Source organism: Pantherophis guttatus, chromosome 8 (assembly GCF_059756535.1).
Source record: "Pantherophis guttatus breed Tessera chromosome 8, ASM5975653v1, whole genome shotgun sequence".
NCBI classification, from domain to species: Eukaryota; Metazoa; Chordata; class Lepidosauria; order Squamata; family Colubridae; genus Pantherophis; species Pantherophis guttatus.
In genome coordinates, this window is record NC_142070.1 from 21,855,517 (window position 1) to 21,880,425 (window position 24,909).

The 24,909-nt window shown below is 39.0% G+C and overlaps 2 protein-coding genes across 3 annotated transcripts; one reads left to right on the plus strand and one right to left on the minus strand.

The window, feature by feature from the left end:
* Positions 1 to 1,302: 1,302 nt before the first annotated feature.
* CISD2 (CDGSH iron sulfur domain 2) lies at positions 1,303 to 12,258 on the plus strand. The gene is made up of 3 exons (XM_060686936.2): positions 1,303 to 1,583; positions 8,547 to 8,761; positions 10,022 to 12,258. Exons 1-3 carry the CDS (start codon positions 1,331 to 1,333, stop codon positions 10,109 to 10,111), a joined length of 558 nt encoding a protein of 185 aa, XP_060542919.2. The 5' UTR covers positions 1,303 to 1,330; the 3' UTR covers positions 10,112 to 12,258.
* Positions 10,064 to 24,799, minus strand: LOC117679898 (uncharacterized). 2 transcript variants are annotated; one of them, XM_087875411.1, is made up of 7 exons: positions 24,619 to 24,799; positions 23,154 to 23,259; positions 22,189 to 22,320; positions 19,141 to 19,353; positions 18,059 to 18,176; positions 13,115 to 13,185; positions 10,064 to 10,952 (listed from the first exon to the last, which is right to left on the minus strand). In XM_087875411.1, exons 1-4 carry the CDS (start codon positions 24,640 to 24,642, stop codon positions 19,289 to 19,291), a joined length of 327 nt encoding a protein of 108 aa, XP_087731537.1. In that variant the 5' UTR covers positions 24,643 to 24,799; the 3' UTR covers positions 10,064 to 10,952; positions 13,115 to 13,185; positions 18,059 to 18,176; positions 19,141 to 19,288. The 2 variants fall into 2 exon arrangements, with proteins under 2 accessions (XP_087731537.1, XP_087731538.1); XM_087875412.1 differs by lacking the exon at positions 10,064 to 10,952 and adding an exon at positions 11,957 to 12,080.
* Between the last annotated feature and the right edge of the window lie 110 nt (positions 24,800 to 24,909).

A 24,909-nucleotide genomic window follows, 5' to 3' on the forward strand; every position in this document is an offset into this window, starting at 1 on the left:
TGATTTTTAACCCCTTGATCTTTAGCACTAGCCTCTTAGCTGGGGTGACGAAGGGCCTCCAGGCATGTTGTACTAAGTCTTGTCAGGTAGAGACGGTATTTATATTAGGGACTCTCTAGAAAGAAGAAACAAATGATCTTGAATGCTCCTCTCCTCCAACTTTTTTGGTTGAAAACAGGACATTAAAAAACTAAACAGCAGCCATATATAAGCACCCAGATCTTAGACTGTGCATTACATATATACACAAATTAGAAGGAACAAGCCAAGGTGGTGCAGTGGTTAGAGTGCAGTACTGCAGGCTACTTCAGCTGACTGCTAGCTGCAATTTTGCAATTCAAATCTGGCCAGGCTCAAGATTGACTCAGCCTTCCATCCTCCCCAGGTAAAATTATTTATTTATTTTATTACTTTTATACCGCCCTTCTCCTACTGGACTCAGGGCGGTGAACAGCCAAGAATAAAAACATCACATACAAAATTTAAAAACTCAGGACTCAGATTGTTGGGGGAAATATGCTAACTGTGTAAACCGCTTAGAGTGGACTGCAAAAGCACTATGAAGCGGTATATAAGTCTAAGTGTTATTGCTACTCCAAGGTCAACCTCGACTGCCACATTTTATCCATAGGGCTGGATGGGGGGCAGGGAGAGCCCTACTAACTGGATCAAAAGTGCTACTCCTCCACAATTACAGTTCCAAGATTCCAACCTAAATATTTTTTTCTAAGAAATTGTTTTTGCCATTGTGATGAAGATTAGTGGAAGCAGTTTAAGGCTGCAGCCTGACTTGGTTATAAATTTTTGATAGTAAAACTTCTATATAAACAAAAAATGTCCCGGGGTCTTGCTCAGCTTCTCAGCTTCTATATATGACATCCACATAAATAAAACTGGACAACCGCCAGATGGGAACCCTCCTACTTCCAGCGGTCTCCGGATAACGGCAGCCTAGACTAGCATCTCTCTATTTGCAAAATGTTTATTCCAAGCAAACGGTAACAGCTCAACGCTCTCAATCCAGCAACGCATCAGAAGCTTTTTCCCAAGGGCTTTTTCTGCTTCTTAGTCTGGCCTACTTTCCTTTGCAATTTCTAACTAGGAAGGCTGAAGTCCTGGCGCCTTCCGCAGGAGCTCCCGGGTTTCCTTTCCTTCCTCTCTGGCTACCGGCTCTTCAAACGCCCCAAAAGCCTCTGGGAAGAGCAGCGGCGGGAGGGAGGTCGGGCAGGCAGCCACCCATCCAGCCTCAGCCTTCCTCGTTCAGCACCGCCCTCCTTCCTTGGTAGGCCCCTCCCTCCTGCTTCCCCCTCCCCCCCCGCAGGTGACGCGCATGCTCCGTGGCCGGGAGAGCCACTGCTTCTGTGCGGGGAAAGAAAGAAGGGCAAAAGTCCGAGGCTGGCATGGAAGTCCGCCGCGCGAACCGGAGGTAGCCCAGCAGCGTCCAGTCTGGCCCCGCCCCGCGGAACCCTCGCCCGGCGCCATGGTGCTGGATAGCTTGGCCCGCATCGTCAAAGTGCAGCTGCCTGCTTACCTCAAGCGCCTGCCGCTGCCGGAGAGCGTCGGCGGCTTCCTGAGACTCTCAGGTTAGCGGGCAGCGCAGGGTTGTTTGGGAAAGGAGGGCGCTCTCTCTGTGTGTGTGTGTGTGTGTGTGTGTGTGTGTGTGTGTGTGTGTGTGTGTGTGACGATAACCCCCCCCCCTTTGGGAGAAGCCCGACGTCTGAGGGAAGGTCCCAGTTTCTGGCCAACCCCGCGTTCGCTGGACACTCGCAGAAAGTCAGTCGGGAAATCAACTCCGTCGGATTCAATGGGGACCGAGTCGGGCAGCCTCCTGCGCCTGCGCCCTGTAGCTGCCTTGGGCTACACAGTCCCCCCCTTTCCCCCCCCACACGCGAGGCTGCCTCCGAGACGGGCGCGCAGCCTCTTGGTTCCCCCCCTTTTCTGCGGCTACTCGCTTTGCTGGCTCGGTTCCAGGGCTGGGAAGAAGGCAGAACGAATTGGCGCTGAAGCAGAAAGAATGAATGTCACTCGGGTTCACACGTGGTTCGTTTGTGGCTGGTTCCTCACGACTGGCTTGGAACAATCCACGAAGCCGGTGTTATACACTGGTTTACCATGGTGGATAAATCAATACCTGAGAGATGCCAGGTTGGCTTTTAGTCTTTCATGCTGGGGTGGGGGTGGGCGAGAGAATGTCAAAACGAGCTTCGTTTTGATAGAAAAACATGACATTAATTTACTTGCATCCACTATCTCAATGCAAATGCAAAAGATTGTTTGAATGGTAGTGTTGTGGTGCTTGTTTCATCATTGTGGTTTGTAACAATAGCTTGTAAAAGTCAGATCCTAAAACAGTTTAGATCCAGAGTTTAGATCCACAGAAAATAAGTTTAGTTATTTTCTTTACTTTCATATTCCAGGTCTGTTTTACAGTGCAATTTTAGGCACATTTAAATGCTGCTGTCGATAATTTAGTTGATGACAGCATCTGGATCAATCTTTTTTTTTAGTTATTGATGTAGTTTAATCTGGGCCATATGTATCCTAATTGATGTCTTTTATATATTGTAAGCACTCAGTGTCTTTTGGGAGTCGGGTGACCTCAAAACCCAATAAATTATTGATTTAAAATGTAAGCTAATTAAAATGCTAGCTAATTCTATGGCTGTAGAAAATGGGAAAGTATCCTGAAAGGCAAATGCAAACCAGTTCTGTGCTGTTACCAGAACCCTCTGTAAAATCACCAGGAGTTTCCTCTTGAGAAAACCTTTATATAACATGTAAAAGAAATGTATAGAAATTTTACCATTCATGTTTTTCTTCAATGGTAATAGGATTTTAAAATAAATTTCTTTAGATTTTGTCCTCTATCATTCCAGTGTGTATTTATAAACATAAGGTAAATAGTGAAATTGTATTTGTAGAAACCAAGATTATTGAATCATGCATCTTATGTCTATATTGATTTGACAGTTTTATGTGTGTATCTAAATTGTTTTGATGATTCATTCAAGCCACTCGGGAAACTGTATGTAGTGCAGTAAAAAACGTACATAATCAATGATGATTGATAACATTATATAACCATTTTTGCAAGGAACTGTTTATTTAGTACATATGGCCACCCACTTTCCATGAAGTGGCTTTGGGTGGCATACAACCATTAAATAAAAATAAATGTATAAAAATTAAGACAAGCATACAAGTAGAGAAGAGAGTAGATTAAACACAATGCCAGAACCATTTTAAGAGAGCTGCAAGTCAGGTCTCGACAGACTAATGAAACCTTAGCAGTGATGGAACTAACCTCACTCTGGAAGGAGAATGTTCCACAAGCAGGGCATCCGGGCAGAGAATGCCCACCTTCTTGGACCAGCCAAGTCAAGCAGACAATGCCTGCTCTTTCTGCCAGCTCTAATGGGGACAGGCAGACGCAATTGCAGATGGGTGGTCCTTCGGGCAACCCATGCCATGAAGTATAGCCAACATTCTTCAGTGGGGATAAGTGACTTTTTCTATATTAACTCACCTTTTATTCCTACAATGATGGGTTATATGAATGGCTAATTATGCCGATGATCTGTTTCTGTGCATGTTTCTGTCCTGAGTGATGTTATTTCTAAATCATCACTGAAATGAGAGGAGTTACACCAATAAAAGAGAATAATTATGCATGAACTGTGGAGTCCTTGGTGCTGGTGGTTTTCTTGCAGACGTTTCACTACCAAACTAGGTAACGTCATCAGTGCACTTCAACCTCAATCATAGCATATAATGGAATATGCATGTTGGAGACAAGAGAGCAATATAAACCTTGTGACAGTAACTGGAGAGGAAAGGTATGTGAACTTATTCTTGGGAAAATAGGGCAAACACTTGTTCTCTTTCTTGTGTTAATAGAAGAAGGATCACTTCTCTTTCATTCCTCAGCATGATAAATTTTCCTGATTCTGCATGAGACACGGATACTTTTGTGTAAATATCTATCAAATAGCATGTTAATCTTGTTTTCCTGTCTCTTAAAACGACTGGTTAGATGTATTCAAAATGCCAAAGTAGGTCTATCAAAGATCTAACAGCTGTATATACAAAGCATAATAAAGTTGGTTATTTTTAACCTTGGTTAATTTGTGAGAAGGTCATTTTGTTTATTGTGTGAATTCAGTTGACTTGATTGTGCAAACTCAAAAATGAGTTCTGTCAGCAGATTAATTTTATTTTGAAAGTTTACCCAGAGCTATTTTTCTCAATAAACATGGCATATCTATTAACTGTTTTTATTTCATTTTTTTAAAAGAAATCTTGCTTCCAGCTATGAACTGTTCCTAGGCTGAGCTGCCTAATAAATTCAGAGGTTTGGAGAGATAAGTAAACTTCAGCTCAAATGAGCGCATTGGCTCTGTAGCCTCTACAAAGTTAAAAACCAGTTAGAAGTAATAAGCACAGTTGAAATGCCAATATGGGGTAGAGGATAAAATGCTCTTGAGAGAAAAGGAATCTTGTTCAGCCTGCCTTTCTTGACTGAATGCAGAGCAGCTTTGGAAATTTTAACTATCAATTTGTGAGATACAGAATATTTTCTTGTACAATTTCACATGGAAGGTCACCAGGTCCATAATTTTATTGCCTTATTTGCCTCTTCCTTTGCCTCTTCTTATTTATGTGGATGTCATATATAGAAGCTGAGAAGCTGAGCAAGACCCCGGGACATTTTTTGTTTATATAGAAGTTTTACTATCAAAAAATTATAACCAAGTCAGGCTGCAGCCTTAAACTGCTTCCACTAATCTTCATCACAATGGCAAAAACAATTTCTTAGAAAAAAATATTTAGGTTGGAATCTTGGAACTGTAATTGTGGAGGAGTAGCACTTTTGATCCAGTTAGTAGGGCTCTCCCTGCCCCCCATCCAGCCCTATGGATAAAATGTGGCAGTCGAGGTTGACCTTGGAGTAGCAATAACTTAGACTTATATACCGCTTCATAGTGCTTTTGCAGTCCACTCTAAGCGGTTTACACAGTTAGCATATTTCCCCCAACAATCTGAGTCCTGAGTTTTTAAATTTTGTATGTGATGTTTTTATTCTTGGCTGTTCACCGCCCTGAGTCCAGTAGAAGGGCGGTATAAAAGTAATAAAATAAATAAATAATTTTACCTGGGGAGGATGGAAGGCTGAGTCAATCTTGAGCCTGGCCAGATTTGAATTGCAAAATTGCAGCTAGCAGTCAGCTGAAGTAGCCTGCAGTACTGCACTCTAACCACTGCACCACCTTGGCTTGTTCCTCCTAATTTGTGTATGTATGTAATGCACAGTCTAAGATCTGGGTGCTTATATATGGCTGCTGTTTAGTTTTTTAATGTCCTGTTTTCAACCAAAAAAGTTGGAGGAGAGGAGCATTCAAGATCATTTGTTTCTTCTTTCTAGAGAGTCCCTAATATAAATACCGTCTCTACCTGACAAGACTTAGTACACATGCCTGGAGGCCCTTCGTCACCCCAGCTAAGAGGCTAGTGCTAAAGATCAAGGGGTTAAAAATCAGCCTCTTCCCCTTTGTCTAATAAGGAATTTAACTCAAATCTGAATTCTCAAAAAGCACTGTGCAGTTATTTTGCATTAACAAATTTTTGGGTAACAATAGAAGTTTCAAGACACAGAAAAAGCGGGACCACATATAACAGATTTTTCTGTAAAACTCTAATATACTCAGCTCCAGCAATGCCGGAGGAAGATCTATGCATTCTAGAGGCAGATGGATCAGTGCTTCTGCTCTCACTCCACTTTGTACATTCACATTAGATGTGGTTTCATAAAATTGTCTTAATTGCTTCTGCTTTCAAGGACTTTCATCCACATTTTCCTTCAAACTGTGTATTCTAACCCCGAGTTTGGTTTTATTGTTGATGAAGACATAATTATTAATGAATAAAATACAGTAAATAAACATACGGAATCAAAAATCGTGGTTTGCTTAGTTATTGGTTTGTGGAATATTTAGTTACCCTGTGTTTATTATTTTTACAAATAAGCAGTTGTTGGGTTCATAACCACTGCTAAATCAGAATTAAATCAAATTATGATATAGTTTGCTGTGTGAACTTGGTCCCTAAGATCTGGAAGCCATGTTTTATGGCATTATGTATGCAAACTAACTGTGACATATTCAACTATTAATGTGTGAACTCAGTTATTTTTAAATATGCTTAAGATCATGAAAATTGGATTCATGCAACATCCTGTATAAAACCAGTGAACAATTTGATGAATTAACACAATGGCCTGGCTAACACAATATGACTGTAAGACAGTGATTGACGTCCCACAATATTCTGTACCTGCAACTAGTCAAAAACCTTATCTGAGGTTTTGTATGAAGTAAAATGAGTAAAACACAACACTAATGATTTTATATTCTTGTTGAACATTTACAAAAAACTAGTGACCTCGGCATATATATTGCAGACATAATTAGTAATCTGTCCTACCCAATCTCGTTTTTATGAAAGTTCCCCAAATACTTGATAATATTGATTTCTGTTGAGAGCCAGTTTGGTCTATTAAGTTACTAGGCTAGAAGCCAGGAGAGAGAGAGTTGTAATCCACTTTAGGCATGAAAACTGACTGGGTAACTTTGAACCTGTCACTGTCTTTCAGACCAAACTACTAACAGGGTGGTGATTGTGAGAAAAACAGGATGAAGGAGGAGGAGAGTTAGATATGATTACAACCTTGAGTTGTTTATAAAAATAATAAAAGTAGGATTTTTTAAATAAAAATATTCTGATTATTCATTTGGAAAAAAATCAGACTACCACAATGAGCACATTAGAAAGTTATTTATTGACTCTCACACCATCTCAATACCTTGGCTTCCTTTTTTTCCCATAGTTCTATTGTGTTTTCCATAGTAAAGGCTGCAGTTAAGATACATTTTAGAAAACATTAGAATATACAAGGAAAAGTATAATTTCAGCCTTTACTCACATGATCCACGTACAATATGTGATAAACCCAATCTAAAAATTGCAGGCAAATCACTTTGGGAAGGCAAGGAGGAGTTATGAGAAAAGGTATTAATATTTTAGATTATTTTATTAGTAATCAGGTTTTTAAACTTTCAGTTACTGCAAGATGAATTTGGATTATCTAACCTTAAAAAGAGGCAGAATGTTTTATGAAAACATTTCACAATTCCGCATTAGCCGCATCTACATTTAAATCATACCAAATATTTGGAATATGTATTTTATATAAAGAATTAGATTTATTGAACATGGAGAAAGAATGAAGAAGACATACCCTGTTTCCCCGAAAATAAAACATCCCCTGATAATAAGCCCAATTAGGGCTTTTGAGCGCATGTGCTAAAATAAGCCCTCCCCGAAAATATTTAAATGCAGACCTGGAAATCAGGTTAGACGGCAAGATGAGCCCCATCTTGCTCCACACGCCCCCAAATAATAAGACCTCCCCGAAAATAAGGCCAAACGCTTATTTCGGGGTACAAAAAAATATAAGACAGGGTCTTATCTTTGGAGAAAGAATGGGTAATTAGAAAGATACTGCAATCCCAAATTTATAATTGTGGATCTCTATGACCCATTCTATTTATAAACTCACTTTATATAGATGCAAAGGAAAAACTTATCTTTATTCTGTGAAATTAGGTATGATACGTTTAAAATTTAGTGGAATGATTCATGTGAAACGTGATGTGCTTTTTTTCCCTTTGTTCTGTCTTTGTGAGTCCCTTCTTTGCTTTCTTTCCAATTTACATATTAAAGCAATGAAACAAAAAGTATGCTGAATCACAAACTATTTGGTCCCTTTTTAGCCCAATCCAATGTGTTCTGAGGACCAAAGGAAAGCAGCAGCAAAATACAACTTGAAAGGATATACTGGATCTTCTTTCGGCAGATCCAGCTTGAATTATCTGTTTTTATATTTTCCTTTCCTACTTCTTCCTTGTTAATTAATGTTGGGCTTCAGCAGAAAGTGTAAAAATTGATTTCCACTTCATTTGGATGCAAGATGAAGCAAGAAAGACTTCTTTGGCATTGCATTGTGCTCTCTGTTATACCTGCTTGCTCTCGTTTCCTGGTTCTGTTCCAAAGAATTCTACTGAAATATACCATATCATCCCAAAATGACTCTGCTTTTTATACTTAAATTGGTATCATTCTGCAATTTGCATCTGTTCTCTGCACAAGAGATGTGACTGCCTGGGAGAGGGAAATATCTGTCCCCATTCAAGACACTGTATTAGATGTATAGGTAGTCCTTGTTTAGTGACCACAATTGAGACCAGCACCTTTGTCATTAAGCAAAGCAGTTTGCATAGTACAAAATTATGGGACTGAAAGTGTGCTGATTCAAAACTGATAAGATCAATGTGTTTCACACATTTTTTTTTTCTTCCTAACCATTCCCAATCCTTGGGAATGCTAGTCGTGGCCCTGGGATAATTAACAAGAGAGCAAATGTTTGTGTATGTTTGTATAATGGTTACTGCAGAATGCTGTTCTATAACATGCTTATGGCATGTGCTCAGTTTCAGAATGGCTGCGGTTATTGCCTTTCCTGGGTGTCCTTGCTCTGCTGGGATATCTTGCTATTCGTCCATTCTTTCCTAAGAAGAAACGGCAGAAGGACAGCTTGATTAATCTCAAGATCCAGAAGGAGAATCCCAAAGTAGTAAACGAAATCAACATTGAGGACCTCTGTCATACTAAGGCAGTGTATTGCAGATGCTGGCGCTCTAAAACAGTGAGTTGTTTTATTGAATTTGCTATACCCTTTTTACTTAAGGTCATTCTTGTCTTTTATGATATAGAGTGCTTTGCTTCTTTTAAAGTCACGATTGTGCGCTTCAGGGTAGAATGCTCTTGCAGACTGTTTATCACTAGTGAAGAATTAATACTTTTTTTTTTTTTACTTTTGCCATCAACTAGTGTTGATTATATACTACTAAAGACCTGCATTTTAAAATCTATTCTGTAGCTAGAAAAATATTTTTGTCTATAGTCCTCCAGGATCATTGGGAAAGTGATGTGTGATATGTGCTTTTGTAAACCAACATGGTCCTGGTAGCTTGGCAAACCCATATATGGCTTTGCCAAGCTACCAGGCCATATATATTCACCATGATTTATAATCCAAATGATTTAAACTCTTTTCCTTTCATTTAGTTGTTAAATTGCAAGGGTGAATTTGCTGGAGAAGAACAACAGCTATGATATAGATATGATTTGTCTATTTTACTTAACTAGCTAAGGATAGCACGCAATTCCATGGTTAGGACAAGTGTTATAAAACATATTATGCCATCTGATCATAAACCATAGTTTAATTTCGATAAGAGCCAAATACTGTTGTCTTGTTACTTATGATTTGATGTGTCCAAATTGGCAACTATGACTCAATTCTTTTAACGTGGGTTACACTAAGCAGAATTCTCTACATATTGCATATAACATCTAATATTTTATTGCCACCAGACAGTTGAAATTAAGAGGAAAGTGAAGATCTAAGCAAAGTACAGCTAGTACCAATTGAATTCTCAAAGTAAAATAATGGCGTTTATTAATGTAGATAATTTAAACCAAGCCTATTATGATTTCTAAAACACTCTTTATACCTTAACATATGCCAAGCCAGCCAATTGTCGAGGTTAAACTAAATAGGAATAGATTTTGGACAGAATATTTTTGTAGCTGTTCATTTCTGACCACTTCTCATTCCTGCTTAAGCCGTTATTTTAAAGGATACATATCAGATGCTAAACTTGTTCAATGGGTCTTAGTATTGGTGATGAATAAAGCACCAAGAGTGTCATTTAGATTTCAGTTTACATTTTGGATACTTCTCATCCTTGGTGATCTATTACCCACACTAGCCTACCAACCTCATCTGAGTATGTATTATGTTTCTTAATGTATTTGAGAGTAACCTCTCCCTTAATCTCAATTATAGTCCTAAAACCACTAACATTCCAGGTCACCTACTTTTTCTCTGTTTTTGTTTCAGTTCCCTGCCTGTGATGGCTCTCACAACAAACACAACGAGTCAACGGGAGATAATGTGGGCCCTTTAATACTCAGGAAAAAAGAAGTCTAGCAAACTCCTAAATATGCTGTAACTGAAGGGAAGTCCACTTGTATATGTATATGTCAGGCTTTCAATCTTGTAATAATCACAGAAATAAATTTTGGTATATTTTTAGAATATGTTGTTAGGTAACGTGTTGTATATTTTATATAACAAAAATATACTACAGGTATGCTTTGTAATCATAGCAGATGATTTTTCCCAGAACTGGAGTGTTTGTAACAAAAATTAGAGATACCTACCTCTATTCTAACTACAAATATATCTAAACTACAGATATAAAGCCAGCTGTACTGCCAGATTGCCACAAAATTGGGAACTGATTTTTGTAGGTTGTCAAAGATAGTCATGATTTTGGTCTTAAATGGGTTTAGGAATTTGCATACAAGTCAGTACGTCAGTTTGAAAATTGAGTGTGAATAACTATCATTTTTATACAGATCTTCAAACAGCCTTCCTTGAGAATGATTAAAGGGTTCTACAAAGTAGTAGCAGAATGTTTTCTGCTTTTCAAAAGTTATACAGATTGTATTTAAGGAAACTTTTATTATCACTTTTTCTATGTACATACTGGCACACATTAAAAATGAAATTGATGCCTGGTCTCAAAAGAAAATGTGTGTTTGTGTATCTACACATACATACAGACCCATACACTCACAGAAAAGTTTACAGAATCTAGTTGTTCTGCTTCAGATACCATGAGGTCTCCTCCAAGAAGATAACAAAGAATACTGGAGAGGATGTTTAGCATCTCTGACAATACCGCTTGTATGCCATATCACAGATAGAAGGAAGTAAACTTCCAATAATATTTTTTGCTGTCTTCACTATGCTCTGCATAGCCTTCCTATCAAAACAGTAATACAGATAATCTTTGATTTATGACCACAATTGAGCCCAACATTTCTGTTGTTAAATAAGACATTTGTTAAAGAGAGTTTTGCCCCATTTTACAACTTTTCTTGCTACAGTTAAATGAATCTGTTGTTAAATTAGTAACCAGGTTGTTAAGGGAATTTGGCTTCCCCATTGAATTTTCTAGTCAGGAGGTCACAAAAGTTGATCATATGGGATGTTGCAACCATTATAAATATGATCCAGTTGCCAAGTGTCTGAATTTTAATCACATGAACATGGGGATCATAAGTCCCCTTTCAATGCTGTTGTAACTTTGAACAGTCACTAAATAAATTGTTATTAAGTCGAGGACTACCTGTACTTCCAAACCAAACAGTAATACAATATGACAGGATGCTTTCAATCATCCCTTTACAGAAAGTAGTTAAGAATAGAAGAAGGAAGATGTGCTCTTCTCATACGACGCTGAAAATGCAGACCCTGCTGTGCCCGCTTCACCAGTTTCTCACTGTTAAATGACCAAGCTAATCTACTTGTTAGCTGCACACCCAGCTAACTTACTAACCAGCTTCACAGTTGAATCATTAATACGCCTATCTTTTCTGAAATTGATGATGGATCTCGTTTTTCCTACATTTAGAACCAGTCTGTTCTTACTATACTAGTCCACCAGACCCTCTACCTCCTCTCTGTAAGCATCCTTATCTTCCTGAATAAGGCCCACTATTGTTGTATTATCTGCATACTTTCAATGACAATTTTCATCAATAAAACATAACTAAATAAAACAACATTTTTCAGGTGGAGGCGGTGCATTTTCTGAGGCCAATTAGCCATGCTAATAATACAATTTGTGTATTAATTAACTATCAAAAATTCTTCTTTTTTAAAATACTTTATTTGTAGCAATGATCTCCAATTGACCAGAGCAAATGTATGGATCTCCCTCAAAGGCAATGATTACTAAACATCATCCTTATAGGGGAAATGGGAGAAGAATCTTGTTGAGATGTACAGATCTCATTTGCAAACAGGGTCTCTTGCTTTCACAATACTGCAAAAGTAAGACTCTGGCATAATAATACTAATTTGTGGCTTTCCAGGCATTTTGTCATACCTGTTTTGGAAAAAAGATTTCATATACTGAAAACAACTACTTGAACAATAATATGTATATATTTATACATCTTAGATTCCTTATGTCTTAAAATATTTATAATATAATGATTACATATAATCAAAACTGGTTATTAATCTGAATGCAAGAGTGTGAATAAACAGAGTTTTTAGTTATATGACTGACAACTTTTTTTAAAAAAAATTCCAAGTTTGCTGCATGGAGAAATATAAGAATGTTCTGATTTGAAAAAGGCACTCAACTGCCAATCTATATATTGTTATAAACCATAATGTGATTTTAAATCATGGTTCATGGCCCACTGTGTTCTATAAATGCCACCTATTCTGGCTAAGATTCTGGTTCTTCTCATAAGGAAACCAGGCAGTATATTCCAGAATGCTATGGCGCTTTTATGCAAACTTACCAACAATTTCAAATCCAAGAGAAGTAATGGAGATTTCAGCTCCAGTTAAACCAAATACTAGAAATTGATAGAGCTGCCATGGAAGAAGCCCTTTTTTATTAAATGTTATAAAAGATGGGAAAATATTAACCTCTCTATTTTTACATTAAGCTGATTAAAATTTCTGAAAAATCCCTCCATCGAGTCTTAATGTACCTCAATATACCTTGACTTTCATAAGAGAGAAATGGTTCTGAGAGGTATCTATACATTGTTTCTATCAGGACTTACAATAATAATAATGCCATTATTTCATTTATGATATATGGTGTTAATTATGTACATGCATGTTTTACATCTATAATGATGTCAATGCATACATATATTTGATCAATGAGTAAAATACAATGACAATGTCTGACATACATCTACACTCACAAATGTGTATGTATACACAGTAAAATGTGTGTGTGAATATGTGCATGTGTGAATGAAAAATATCAGAAGGTTAGGAGATAAAAGGGATTGAATAAAAAATGTGAAACAGTTGTGTGATATAAAATACATAAATAAAATACATGCAGTATAAATAATTAAGTAATTCAACAACTAATTTCTTCACACCTACTTTCTGTAGATGGCTGTGATATTTCTGAATCCAGTAAATTACCCATGATGATAACTGAAATGAAAGAACGGCTGAAAAAAAAGATAAAACATTGTTTTCTTGTTAATATAGTTGATTGTCAGAGATTTCCACAAGATAACCAAAATTTATGAAATGCTACTTAGAACATCCGGAAATATAAAAAATATTTTTTAATACCAAACAGTTCTTAATATAATTTCATTTCCATTATTTCACTCTCTTTTATAAACTAATAATAAAGGAACAGTCTTTAATATATTCATTAATACTTGGAAGCTAAATCCCATAATCAACATTAAGATTTCATGATATCTCAATATAGTTTCTACAAACTGTGTTTGAGATATTTGAACAACTTTCCAAAGGGTTTCATGTTTCCACAATATAATGGCGAATAAAAGATAATAAAATGCTTGTCTTACTTCACAGTGAGTAAATATGTTCCACATATTTGACCTATAAAAGTTTAGGCAGATTCTTTTTCTCTACTTACATCATAGATAGTTTGAGATGGCGTGACAGAATGCCTTCATTAACAGGTACCTGTCTCATGCATCTCAAAAGGAAATACACTTTTGACACAGATTTCTGAACTGAAATAGTTCAGCCAAATCAACACCCACAGTGGCTAATTGGTATTCTTAAACCACTTAAGAATATAGTCCTGTTAAACCTCAGGAATATAGTAAGTCTAACCATAGTAAAGCATTAACTCTAAATTCTATATAAGAATCAACAATAAAAGACATTGTTCTGGGCTACTTTCTCATTCCCTCATTGTAACCAAACTTATATTATGCTGGCATTGTTGATGCTGCTGTAATCCTAGATTTTGTTAATATGAGAAACCTGAACTACGTTTTGCTGTTAATCTTGACAGCAGCATTGGTTGACTAGTCAATAGTGGTCACCTACATAGTATCAATGAAGAGAAGATCAGTGATATTATCTATTTCATGTCAAGGTAGACATGAGAACCAGGCACTCCTGGGATTTGATCCTGGGGTTCTGCCTAAGAGGAGAAGAGGCTGTTTTTTTCAGTCTAATTATCTAAGATTGAAACAGAACATATGCCCATGATATAGCATAATTATTACAACTATAATTAATTCAATGATAATCGTTCCTTTGTCTGTCTCTCCTCTCTTCCTGTGAGAGAGGAATCTTAGAAGAAATCTTCAACTGGAGTGTATGGAATGGTTTTGCCGCAACATTCCAAAAGTTTGAATCTTTGTGGGCATGTAATATCTGTTTGCTTATTATAATTTAATCCATTCTTTTGGCAGACTCCAAATGATTTAAGCATCATCATAACATATTCAACTAACTGCATTAACTGTGTAAAAGAAATTGATCAATATATTGATAAATGATTCCTATATAATGTGAGCATTTGAAATAAACCTAAACCTGTAAGATACTTGGAAGATGGGGATTTTAGAAAAAAATACTCTGAAATTTGAGGGAGGATTCCAAGATGGCAATATACTGTATTTTTTTGCACTATAAGACGTTCCAGACCAGAGGACGCATCTAGCTTTTGAGGAGGAAAACAAGAAAACAAAAAATTTGTTTCGGCCACGAACATTTTGCACTGCTTTGTCTAAACCTTTTAAGACAAATTTTGCACTGCTTTGTCTAAACCTTTTAAGACTTATCTTCGGTTGCCTCTTGTAACATGCTGTTATACTGTTGCATTTGTTTCCCGGAGGCTGGAGATGAGTGAAAGGAAAACATCCATGGATAGCAGAATCAACAGCAACTTTATTGAGCATCAGACATAGTTTATATAGTTTCTTAGTTTCTCAGTTCTCATCTACTATACGTGTTATTTCATTATTGGTTAACAAATCTCCAAGGTACAGTAATTGGTTAGTAATTACATCATTGGTTTTCATGAGAATATGCATGTATTCATACACAATGATAGAAGCAATTGTTAAACAATGAAACAGCAAATGTTACAGGTTATACTTTGTTTCATCCTGTGTCCTTGTACATGCTGGGAACACTGCTCAAAGATGAGAATTGCTGAAGTTTGCAATTACATGTAACCGCAGTTCCAAAAACCATACAGATGAGCAAAATAATAGCCCTACATTATACAGCATAACAAAGCTGGAAGGGACCTTGGAGATCTTCTAGTCCAACCCCATGCTCAGGCAGGAAACCCTATATCGTTTCAACAAAAAGCCCTTGAAGCTACAGAAGAAATTTCCCGTAGGTCAGGCTGTCCTCACAATGGATTTTTTCTCCTGAGACCCGGGTCTATTCTGTTACTCTCACGGCCTATCGCCGCCGCCTATCAGCGGTTGGATCGGCCTCCTGGAATACCACTGATCAGATGTTCCAGGCGGCGGCGACCCAGGGGGAGGGCCTTCTCTGTGGGAGCCACAGCCCTGTGGAATGAACTGCCCCTGGAAGTGCGTAAGATCTCCGACCTCCGGGTATTTCGCTGTGCACTCAAGACTCTGTTGTTCCGCCAGGCTGGGCTATCAACATAATAATTTTAAATTGGGTGTTTTAAATTTCTGGGGTTTTAAATTGAACCGAATTATTTAATAATTTTAAATAATTTTAATTGATGTTTGTTTTGTGCTTTTAATAGGCTGTACACCGCCCTGAGTCCTTCGGGAGAAGGGCGGTATAGAAATAAAATTATTCTTATTCTTATTCTTATTTATCACCGCTGCCACACCAAACCCCACAGCTTGGTTTGTGGCACAATATTCACTCCATAAGACCCACAGACATTTCCACCCACTTTTTTGGGGGGGGGAGTGTGTCTTACAGTGCAAAAAATACAGTAACTACAATCCCCATAATGAGCCCTTCCTAAAAAAAACTTTTTTATCCAACTTGAATTTTCATTCAACATCTATTTTGAGCAACTGACTTTTTTTAACAATTACTTTTTACAATTTTATCATTTTTTTAAAACTTTTTTTATTGCTACTATCTGACTAGCCCTATCTAAAGCATATTTGCACTGCAGTCATGGAAGGAAGAAGCAACAGAGAACACCTTTTGCAATACATCACTTTGCTGAGCCTCTAAAACAGCAGAAAGCTGGTGGATTTATCAGAAGCAAGCAAGCCTCCTTAGTGAGTAACATCATCCTGTTTCATCTTTTTAACAGATTTGACCCCTTAGAGTGGGACTTACAAAGCAGAGAGTGAGAGTCAGCAACATCTAGAACTTTCCACCTCTTTGATGGAAAATGCTCTTTCACAAAATGCTGCTGCTTGTTCAGCCACCAAAAATCTCATACAAAAGAGAGAGGAGGGCTCTACTTTCAAATCCTTGAAAAAAAATACATTTGACTTTATAACTAAGGAGTCTATTAATAGAATACACTCTTCTATCAATTTTTGAACTGCTGAGCAAAGTAGATTCTCTTAAAACACTCCTTCAAAAGAATTACTGAAATACAATCAAATAAAATCGCTCACTTTGCCAAAGCAAACAGTCTCTGTTCAAATTGCAAACAGCCAGCGAGCAGGGTGAAAGTGATGGATAAAAAAGAAAAATATTAATAACTACAGAGAAAGATGAAAAGCTTTCAAAAAGCAAGCTTCCGGTCTGGCTAAAAAATGAGAACTTTTTGAGCAATTTCTATCTTCCAAAGCTTTTTCTCTCTCTCTCTGAGGAATTCAGTCCACTTCTAAGTCAGTGCAGCTATGAGGGTACTGGCATTTTAATACATAAAAATAAAACTCCTCACTCAGACTTCGAAGATACCTTACCAATACAGCCTCTGCAAGGGAAGTCTAATTAAACAACTTATTCAACTTACAGCCACACAGCTGTTTAATAAACAACTAGGACAAAGTTTAACTAACTACTTCAGTGCTCTGTCACATCAGACTGATATCATAAAGTGGCTGGATGACATCACAGAATCTCTGTAATGTAGCCAAAACACTATTGGTCTGAAATTAAGTCCCTGATCAGCCAACTCAGGAGCGGTAAGGCTCCTCGAGCTACTTCATTCCCGCAAAACTACTGAAGAACATAGAATGGTGAGCTCTATCTAACCTTGGCATCGTTTTTCAATTATATTGACACCACTGGATGCATCCTTGAGGATTGGAGTCTGGGAATTATAGTCCCAAACTATAAGAAGGGAAAGAGATGACTGCAAACTGCAGGCTAACTACCTTGCTCAATGTAGTCGGGAAACACTACACTATGCACCTTCATAATAAACTTAAGAGCTGGCTGCAAAGCTTCCTCTCAAAACAAGTTACAATTCAAACGGGGTAAAACAGGGTTGTATTTGTCCCTCCTGCTTTCCAACTTCTACATCAATGGCATAGTGAGATGTCTAAATGAACCTAATTTCCATCCCCCTAAACTGGCCTGCTGCTTCATGAATATGATATTATACTTCTCCACAGAACACCAACAGCCTTAAAAGAGCTCCAAAATCTTTGATCCAATATTGCAATAATGACAATCTGGAAATAAATTATCAGAAAAATAAGATTATGGTTTTTGCCAAAAGGCAAATGCCACATTATGGAGCATTAATGGTCATAAAATAGGACAAGTGACTAGCTTGAAGTATTTAGGAGTACTCATGCATGCATGCCACTGGCTCAAGGAAAGCCCACTGTGAATATGCTGCTGTGGCTGCTGCCTGACAAAGATCTGCTAATGACATCCTCAAATTCTTCTGATCCAAGAGAAGATATTATGTTCTAATCAAGCTCTTTCTGGCTAAGCCTTTGGCCCAACTCCTCAATAGGACTTTGGTTGGGCCCCCAGCTTCATGTTTTACTTTTTGTGCAAAGGGTACAATCTAAATTCATCCAGTTACGATGCCATGTCTCAAACACACATCTGCGACTGGAAACCAGGCATGATAAAAGTGGAGTCCGGAGTGTGTCTAGTTTCTATAAACCTTTGGTGAAAGCTCACCTTTTTTCCTCAAGGCTTCCATTGATCCTTCATGGATTAAGGCTGTGGAATTTAGTCTCTCAAGTCAAGTTCTCCTTCCACAGTTCTTAAGATGGAATATGATCAGGCAAAACAATCCCTAAAGGTTAAAGAATACAGAGAGGCAAGCAGTTTGAGGGAAAGCTCCAATCTCCTTGAGACCAGTACACAACTAATACATTGATACTGTTGCCAGCTACCTTGCCCAGCTGGAAACACCTACCCATCAGAAAGCTTCCTCCGCTGCCCAATGCTATGATCCCCCTCCACTTCAGTATTGGACTGTAAATATAAGTCCCGTTCACTGAAAGGCTTTGCCCCTTTAATTTTGGGGAAGCAGAAACAATGCCTCTACAATCTCCTTCTACACTGCTCCCATTATGGAAACATCTGAAGTAGAGTCATACTTCTTCTGATCAGAAGATACCCTGGTGGTCCAGATTCAGCCTGTGCACAGATGCTGCTCGTAGAAGTACCTCTAGTTACAGCATATGTAACTAGGTTTTGCACAGCAGCACAGGTCTGTTGAATTTTGATGGGCCATTACTGTGCACTGCATACCCACAACTATAATCCATTGAAATTTTAAATAATGCTATCTTGCTACCACCACTTAATCAGTTTTCTGGCAAGGCGAGAATTGCAGCACCTCCAGGCAGGTTCCTGGACTTAACATTGGTGTAGTAGGGAGTTAATTTTCAGGGATCTGGGTAGATCTGGCCCATCAGCTGTTCTAAAAGCAATCTACGGTACACTAATCCTCAACGCAAAAGTGATCAAGCACAGTACAAAAAGGAACTTTCTGCGAGCAATATATGCAAACAAACAAACAGCACAGTAGAATGCAAAGGAACTTTACAAGTACTAAATCTTCTTTCTATAGATGCTGGATACTATTTCTGCAAGCAATTGCAAGGTAAACACAAACAAAAGCTGTAATGAAAAAGACATTATAGTACTTACATAGTAGGTTGCAAAGTAATTACAAATAAGCACAGCAATTTATGAAGTACTTATAAACAAGCGTAGTGCTATAATGAAAACAAAAACGTTAAAATACTTACAAAGGCAACTGTAGTGCTCCATCCGAAGGACCACAGCTACGAGAAGCAACAAGGGCAGCAACGAGAAACTCACTCCTCCAGTTTTCTACCTGGCAGCAATGAGGAGAAATCCCCATGCGCAGGCTATAAAATCCATGGTTTTGATTGATCATGTGACCAGGGGGAAAAACCACTTGCTGATCATACCTCGGCCTCGGAAATTGTCTGATGGAACTGTAGGCAAAAAAGGGCAGTCACAGGATCCGATAGCCTTGGTTATAAAATCAAGAGAGCTATAATGAATATGTCTTTACTTAAAAAAAAAAGTGATCATTTAGTGACACACTGGACATAATTATATATTCTTAAACTATATTGTTTTCTTGGCAAAAAAGAAACCTATTCACCAAAGTTCATAATGACTATATGGAACTCAGAAATGGCCTCATCTGAATACTCTTTGAGGCCGTTTAAAACTACTTGGGGGGTCTCCAAAAAATTTGATTGTCTATAGGAGCTTTGGGACTTCTTCGGTTTTTAGGTTTATTCAGAAATCTTAAACTACTGAAATTAGTGGCACTTTTTCCAACTAAATGTGAATACAATGTCAGTTTTTAGTAAAGTGTCATAATACTGTTTATTGATCATAGTGAAAAGAACTTTAATCATCTATCTCGGACGGAGTGACTGTGGTTGCCGGCATCTCATGGTCTAGTGGCCCCACCACTTTTGATGGGAGGGGAGTTGCTTACTCCCTCTGAAAGGGCTCGCAATCTAGGCGTCCTACTGGATTCGCGGCTGTCCTTAGTGGACCATCTGACGGCCGTGACCAGGGGGCCTTTTGCACAGGTCCGCCTGGTGTGCCAGTTACGCCCTTTCCTAGACTGGGGTGCCCTCCGTACAGTCACCCAAGCTCTCGTTATTTCTCGTTTGGACTACTGCAATGCCCTCTACATGGGGCTGCCCTTGGGGTGTACCCGGAGGCTCCAGCTGGTCCAGAATGCGGCCGCGTGGGTTGTTATGGGAGCTTCCCGTTTCTCCCATGTTACACCTCTCCTGCGCGAGCTGCACTGGTTACCGGTGGTCCTTCGGATCTGCTTCAAGGTGCTGGTACTTACCTATAAAGCCCTACATGGCATGGGCCCGGGGTATCTGCAGGACCACCTTCTGCCTGCGCGCTCACATAGGACTGCCCTCCTCCGGGTGCCATCGGCCAGACAATGTTGGCTGGTGGCGCCCAGGATGAGGGCATTCTCTGTGGGCGTACTGACCCTCTGGAATGGGTTACCCATGGGGCTCCGGACGGGCCCCGACCTCTGCTCTTTCCACTGTGACCTGAAGACATGGCTTTTTCAAAAAAATTGCTGATCTGATGGGTGATTTTTAATTGGGAGATTTTAATTGATTATTTTAGTAGTTATTTTTATTGTTTTCATCGTTTTAATTTTTGTGAGCCGCCCCGAGTCCTTTGGGAGAAGGGCGGCATATAAGTATAATAAAATAAATAAATAAATAATAAAATCTCATAACCGAGAGTATTTTTTTTTATTCCTATTTATACCTATGACTGAGGAGTGCAGGGTTTTTTTTCTGTTATTGCTTTCCAGTTCAAAGGATATGTCACTTTCATCTTATCAGTTCTGCATGATAAATTAATTTCCTTGAAATTCAATTTTAAATACATTCATTGTGAAATTTCCATTTCTAAGCAGTACTGTGGCTGAAATGTATTGATGCATTTGTATTTAAATATATTTTCTTAATTGCATCAATAGTTGCATAAAAATGAAAGATAGATAATGTGACTATAACTATTTTTATTTCTAATATTTGCATGAGAAAGAAACTATAAAATGCTATGAAACACCCTAAAACAGTAAAGGGTTAATTGTTGCGAATGGTAAGCATTGATACATTGGAAGAAATAACTGTTGTCACAGGTGGTCTATAAAACATGTAGGAAACAGTCTGTATGGAATTTCCCAAGAATATCTTTGCCATACTCCAAAGGGCTTCTTTGATACCAGTCTGCCTTACCTGACTCAAGGGCAGGAATTCAAAAGGAAGACCACTATATTGGAACAGGGGCAAAGAAACATTTGCATCCCAAAGCAGGGCTGCGGGATATATTGTGGCCAGGCAGAAAATATATGCCAGAAGACAGCAGGTTGACACATAGCAACGAGTTCTCTGTGGACCATTTTCTTTCCAAACAACCAGCATTCACAACATATACACACACTGCAGTGCTGCCAGAGAATTCCAGGCAGGGAAATCTGTCATTTTCAATCCAAGGTAAGAACTTTTCACTACTTTGTTCTGAAGATCAGGAGTGCACAACAGTTGGCCTTCCAGATCTTATGGAACTGTAAATAACCTCCCCCCCCCACAATAATATGTAGCCAGCATAAAGGTAAAGAAACGTAAAGATTTCCCTTGCACATATGTGCTAGTCATTCCCGACTCTAGGGGGCAGTGCTCATCTCCGTTTCAAAGCCGAAGAGCCAGCGCTGTCTGAAGACGTCTCCGTGGTCATGTGGCCGTCATGACTAAACGCCAAAGGCGCACGGAATGCTGTTACCTTCCCACCAAAGGTGGTCCCTATTTTTCAACTGGCATTTTTTACGTGCTCACCCTGTTACGCGGCACTAGGGATTCAAACCGCTGAACTGCCGACCTTTCGATCAAGCTCAGCGTCTTAGCCACTGAGCCACTGTAGCCAGCATAGCCAGAGGTATAAGATAGTTGAAGTTTAGTTCAACAACATCTGGAGGAGCAGAGATGATCTACTCTGACTTTAATATCAAAATCAACTGAAGGCTTATAAGCTTTTAAAGTTTCATCATCAGTCAGGAGTCGATACTTCTAAGTAGAAGAGAGCCGTTTTTGTATTTTCTCTCTACCCAACACCACCGCACCCAACCCCCTATTGAAATATGTTTACATGTCATCAGTGGTGCAACTCCCTTGTTTGTTTATATGTGGCCTTCCAGATCTTAGTGAACTATAAACCCTCCAATAGATTTGTAGGCAGCATAGCCAGAGGTACTGTATAAGATAGTACTCTACCTGGACAGTTGCTTTCAGGATCCATGCCAGTGGAATAAGTAATTTTTCCTTCCAATGAAAGCCAGAACCAATCATCAAGGTAGCAACAATTTGAACTGCTACAGCCAAAAAACTTAGTGGCCAAACAAAACCCTGTAGAGAGAGAGATTTAATACTTCCATTTGACTGGGAGAATACTTGTAAGAGCAAATGGCATGCAATCACAATCTTGATCGATAAAATGTAGCTAAGTATTTCTCAGATGGAGCCAGTGCATTTTCTGAAACCAATTAACCATGACTGTATTTGTTTATTAAGTCATTATCAAATATTTGTAGTTTTTTTTTAATAAGGTACGTTATTTGTAGCCATGACCCCCAACTGACTAGGAGCAAATCTATAGATCTCCCCCAAAGGCAATCATTACTTAACAACATCTATATAGGGGAATGGGAGAAGAATCTTGTTGAGATGTACAGATCTCTTCTGCAAACAGGGTCTGTACTTGCAATACTGCAAAATAAGATTCCTGCATAATAATACTAATTTGTGGCTTTCCAGGCATTTTGTCATACCTGTCTTGGAAAAACTATATCATATACTGAAAACTACTTGAAGAATATTTATATGAACATTCATTTTGGAATTCTTAGTTGCCTGAGTTATATATATGTATGTATGTATATATATATGTGTGTGTGTGTGTGTATGTATGTTATATATATATGTTTACACACACATACATTATATAAAATCTTAGTTGGATATTCATTTGAGTGAACAGTATATAAACAGAGTTTTTAGTTGTATGACTGAAATTTTTAAAAATATTCTACGTTTGCTGCATGGAAATAAATAAGTATGTTCTGATTTGGAAAAGCATTCAACTGTCAGTTTATATATATATAACCAATTCTGGCTAAGCTTCTGGTTCTTCTCATAAGGAAGCCAGGCAGTATATTTCAGAATGCTATATGCAAACTTACCAACAGTTTGAAATCCAAGAGAAGTAATGAAGATTTCAGCTCCAGTTAAAATCACAAATGATTGGGACACTTGCCACGCAAAAATAACAATATCTTCCACTGCTTTCTGCAAGACATAACACCACAACAGTTTTACATCATAAGTGTTGATGGTACCTGTGCAGAAGAGTGACATATCTTAAAATTAATTTGTTGAAGCAAGATATAACTTTCCTTTTCCTAATGCTAGGAATTGGATTCTGCCATTAATTATGAAGAAGTACGATCATGTTTCAAGGACTTAAAGAAACCATTATGGTAATTAACAATATAAAAACCAGATCACTGCCCAAGATCCTTCAAGAGTTAATATCTATTCTTTGCATGCATGTGTGTATACACACAAATAGACATATTTTCTTTGCATACACACAGATACACATATATCACAAACGTGATGTTTGCATGAGGCCTGGTCACCAATGATAAAAAGATTTAAAATTATGATTTTGATTGATCATGTGACCAGAGGAAAAAAATCATATAGGTCTCGGAAATTGTTATAATTGCAGGCAACAAAGGGCAGTCATAGGATTAAAAATGGCCGATGCTTCAGGAGTGATTGAGATGCTTCAGGAGTGATTGAATCCAGGTTACATGACTGCAAAGGTGTCTTGGTGGTTGCAATTTTGAACCCCTATTGTAAGTACAGTTTTGGGATGGCATTTGTAATTTTAAACAATCATCATATGTACCTTGAGGATACCTGTAAATGCATAAGGGAAGATTGATCCATTCAATATATGGATGGATCCACCTTTCTGCCCAACATGACTAGGCTGAGCCTGAAGGCAGGATCAAATGCATCAATATTTCAATCAACATCATTTTACCCGAAGCAAAGATTAGGAAAGCAAATCTAGCACATAAAGCAAAATTGGCAGGAAAACATGCAGTAGAATGGCATGTAGAACAGCCCAGAGTAGCAAAATATGCAGAGATAAGATTACTGGCGATATTTTACATACTAATATGGTATTGGAATCGAAATAAATTTTTAGCAGTTTATTTAGAACAAGCACAGATTAGAACATCCACAGGAAGAATAAAAAAACAAGAAAAATACAGAATTCAACATGAACTACCAATAGAAAGGCAGGTATAGCGGGTGGCGGCAGCCCGATGGCCTCGGCCGGACTCGGCGGAGGACGAATCGGCTCCGGACACTCCGCGATCCCTGCTGAGCTCCCAACGGTCCGTCCCGGCACCTTCCACCCCTCAACCCCACCGCCGGGCCCGATTGCGGGCAGCCGGGAATCCAGCCTCCCGTAACGCTCCTACCGGGCCCGGCCGAACCGCCGAGCGCCGCTGCGGAAAGAAAGGAAGGAAGGAAGGAAAGGCGGCCGTGTTCCCTCCCGGCTCCTTCCTCCGCCCGGCGGCTCAGCCAAGCCGGCAGGCCGAGGCCGCGTCAGGCCCCCCCGCTCACCTTGTTGATGCGTTTCAGCGCCATCCTGCCTTCTGCGCGGGGAGAGCGTGGCGGTGCGGGTGGTGGTGGTGGTGGTGGTGGGTGGCCGCCGCGGCCGGGGGTCACTCGAACTGCGCCTCCTTCGCCTCCGCCTCGTCGGGCCTGTCTGCGCCGCCGCTGCCGCACTCCCTCCCTCCCTGCGGGTGGGGGATGGAGCCGCTCGCTCGCCCGCCGCCTGCCTTTTCCTCCTTCCTACGCCCGCCCGCACCGAACACCAGCCGCGACCTCAACAGCGCCGCCTCTTTCGATCGG